The 2,171-nt window shown below is 42.7% G+C and overlaps 1 protein-coding gene across 1 annotated transcript; it reads right to left on the bottom strand.

The window, feature by feature from the left end:
• Positions 1–362: 362 nt before the first annotated feature.
• Positions 363–2,165, bottom strand: LOC111786632 (probable receptor-like protein kinase At1g33260). The gene is made up of 2 exons (XM_023666866.1): positions 1,638–2,165; positions 363–1,358 (listed from the first exon to the last, which is right to left on the bottom strand). Exons 1-2 carry the CDS (start codon positions 1,966–1,968, stop codon positions 604–606), a joined length of 1,086 nt encoding a protein of 361 aa, XP_023522634.1. The 5' UTR covers positions 1,969–2,165; the 3' UTR covers positions 363–603.
• Positions 2,166–2,171: the final 6 nt, after the last annotated feature.

The following is a 2,171-nucleotide window of genomic DNA, read 5'->3' as shown; positions in this document are numbered from 1 at the left end:
GAAGCATCGTCTCGATGCTTCAAAAAATTAAAGATGAAAATGCAACACGATCGAAAAAATTTGTGTGCACTCTTTCATGAATTCTGCCTGTATCGTCGAGACACATTGTGAAACACGTGTTTAGGGATTTTGTATTGCATTCATGTTTTTCACAAAATCCAATTAAGAAGTCAACCTTCCGTCTCTAATTCTACATCTTCTTCGTTCGTGAGTGGCAACCATCTTCTCCGTTTCTTTCCCGATCAATCTTCGTTTGTTGAAAGCATACCATTGCCCGTGATTAATCTCCGTTCTTATCATTGTAACCTTCTGTCTCTAATATGATATGCTGTGAATTGATTTTAGGTTACACAAATGGTATGAATGGTAAGAAATTGGATAAAATAACAATGAGAGAATGGGGGCCCACAATTGACACTCTGGCAGCCACATAATTCCAAATCGGCACAAAATAATTGCTGTCATGGACAACAAGTCATCGTCGGTGATGGCAACGTGGACACCATCCTCCACGTTTTTCTTTTCTTTTTTTTTTCCTATTTTTAAAATCAAACAAACAAATATTCTTTCCTAACCCATTTTTACATATTTACCCTTTTGTTTTTACCATCTCCCCACATCCAATAATTTACTGCCACGTTTCCCCGCCCATAACCCGTCGCTTACATTCCCGATCTTCTCCGTCATCATCTGCAGCACGCCTCCGATCACCGGCCTCGGTGCGGGCGGCTGCGCTAAGCAAGCCGCTGCGATTGATAGCAACGCTCCGGCTTCATTGCTGTCGAATTCTCCCCGGAGCCGCGGATCCACCAGTTCCGCCACCGCCGATGGTTTAATTCCTTCGCCGTCGCGAACTGCTGGAGGTAAAATTGAAGTCAAAATCAGACCCTTCTCCGAGCAGAAAGCCTCTTTTCCGGTGATTAGCTCTAAAACCACCACGCCGAAACTGTAAATGTCGTTCTTCTTTGAGGCGATTCCGGTTCTTAAGTATTGGGGATCTGTGTAACCTGGAGATCCCATCATCCATTGCTTCGCTCTGAAGGGGCTCGACGGCGACGACGACGACGACGGATTCGCTACCGCCGACGAGAATCCCATTTTCGCCGACCCAAAATCACAGAGTTTGCAATTGAATCGTTCGTCCAGTAAAATGTTCGATGATTTTATATCGCCGTGAACGATTTGTAGACTGCATTTTTCATGGAGGTATTCGATTGCTTGAGCTAACTGAAAGGCTATGGCTAACCGGATTTTCCATGGAAGAACCGGCACCGCTGTCTTCGCCGTCGCCAGCCGGCTGTGGAGCTTCTCTTGCAAGCTCCCATTGGAGACATATTCGAAGACCAAAGCTCCTTCATCTGCAATTTTTTAAATACATAATTTAATCATCGGATTAATCATTACAGATTTGTGATTAACAGTTAATCAAAGTTGAAAGATGAAACGCAAATTATTGAATTGCTTTTATTCTACTGTCTTTTTTGCTTTATTCTTTTCCTCTGTTTCCTCTGTTTCCTCTGTTTTCCTCTGTTTTCTCTCTGAGTTTGAACATTTTCTTTTTGGGTCTAATCCAAATTTGATTAATTAACAAACAAAGAATTCAGCTTCCATTAGAGAAGAGAAGATTGAATTTTCACCTCGTTCATCGCAAAAGCCAAGGAAAGTGACAATATTCCGGTGGCGGAGCTGCAGAAGAATGTCCAATTCCTGCCGGAACATCCGGTTTAGCCGCTCACTAGCACCCAAAATCTTAACCGCCGCCGGCATCCCCGGCGCCGTCCGAGCAAGATAGACATTACTGAAGCCGCCGGAGCCGACAACAGTGGAGAAATTCTTAGTAAAAGCCTCGATTTCAGTCCACCGGAACTTCCTAGCACCAAAACCAGGCTGAATTTCAGCATCAAGAACGGTTTTTTTATCAGCAACTTTCGATTTCCTCTTCACTCTAAAAAACCGAAGCAAACCCATTTCATAAAATCAAAAACCAAACAAAACCCACGAAGAAAACCCAGAAAAGTCCACAAATTTGGATTAATTTGAACAAAAATTATGAAATGAAGAGGGTTTTTTAAGGAATGGGGTCGGTGGGTGTAGCGTCAAAAAGAGGTGATTATTTTAAAAAAGGAAATAACTTTCATGGAAACAGAGAAAGATGAAAGAGTGGGATCACA

This window comes from Cucurbita pepo, unplaced genomic scaffold (assembly GCF_002806865.2).
Source record: "Cucurbita pepo subsp. pepo cultivar mu-cu-16 unplaced genomic scaffold, ASM280686v2 Cp4.1_scaffold002195, whole genome shotgun sequence".
NCBI classification, from domain to species: Eukaryota; Viridiplantae; Streptophyta; class Magnoliopsida; order Cucurbitales; family Cucurbitaceae; genus Cucurbita; species Cucurbita pepo.
This window is presented reverse-complemented; position numbering and strand designations above follow the sequence as displayed.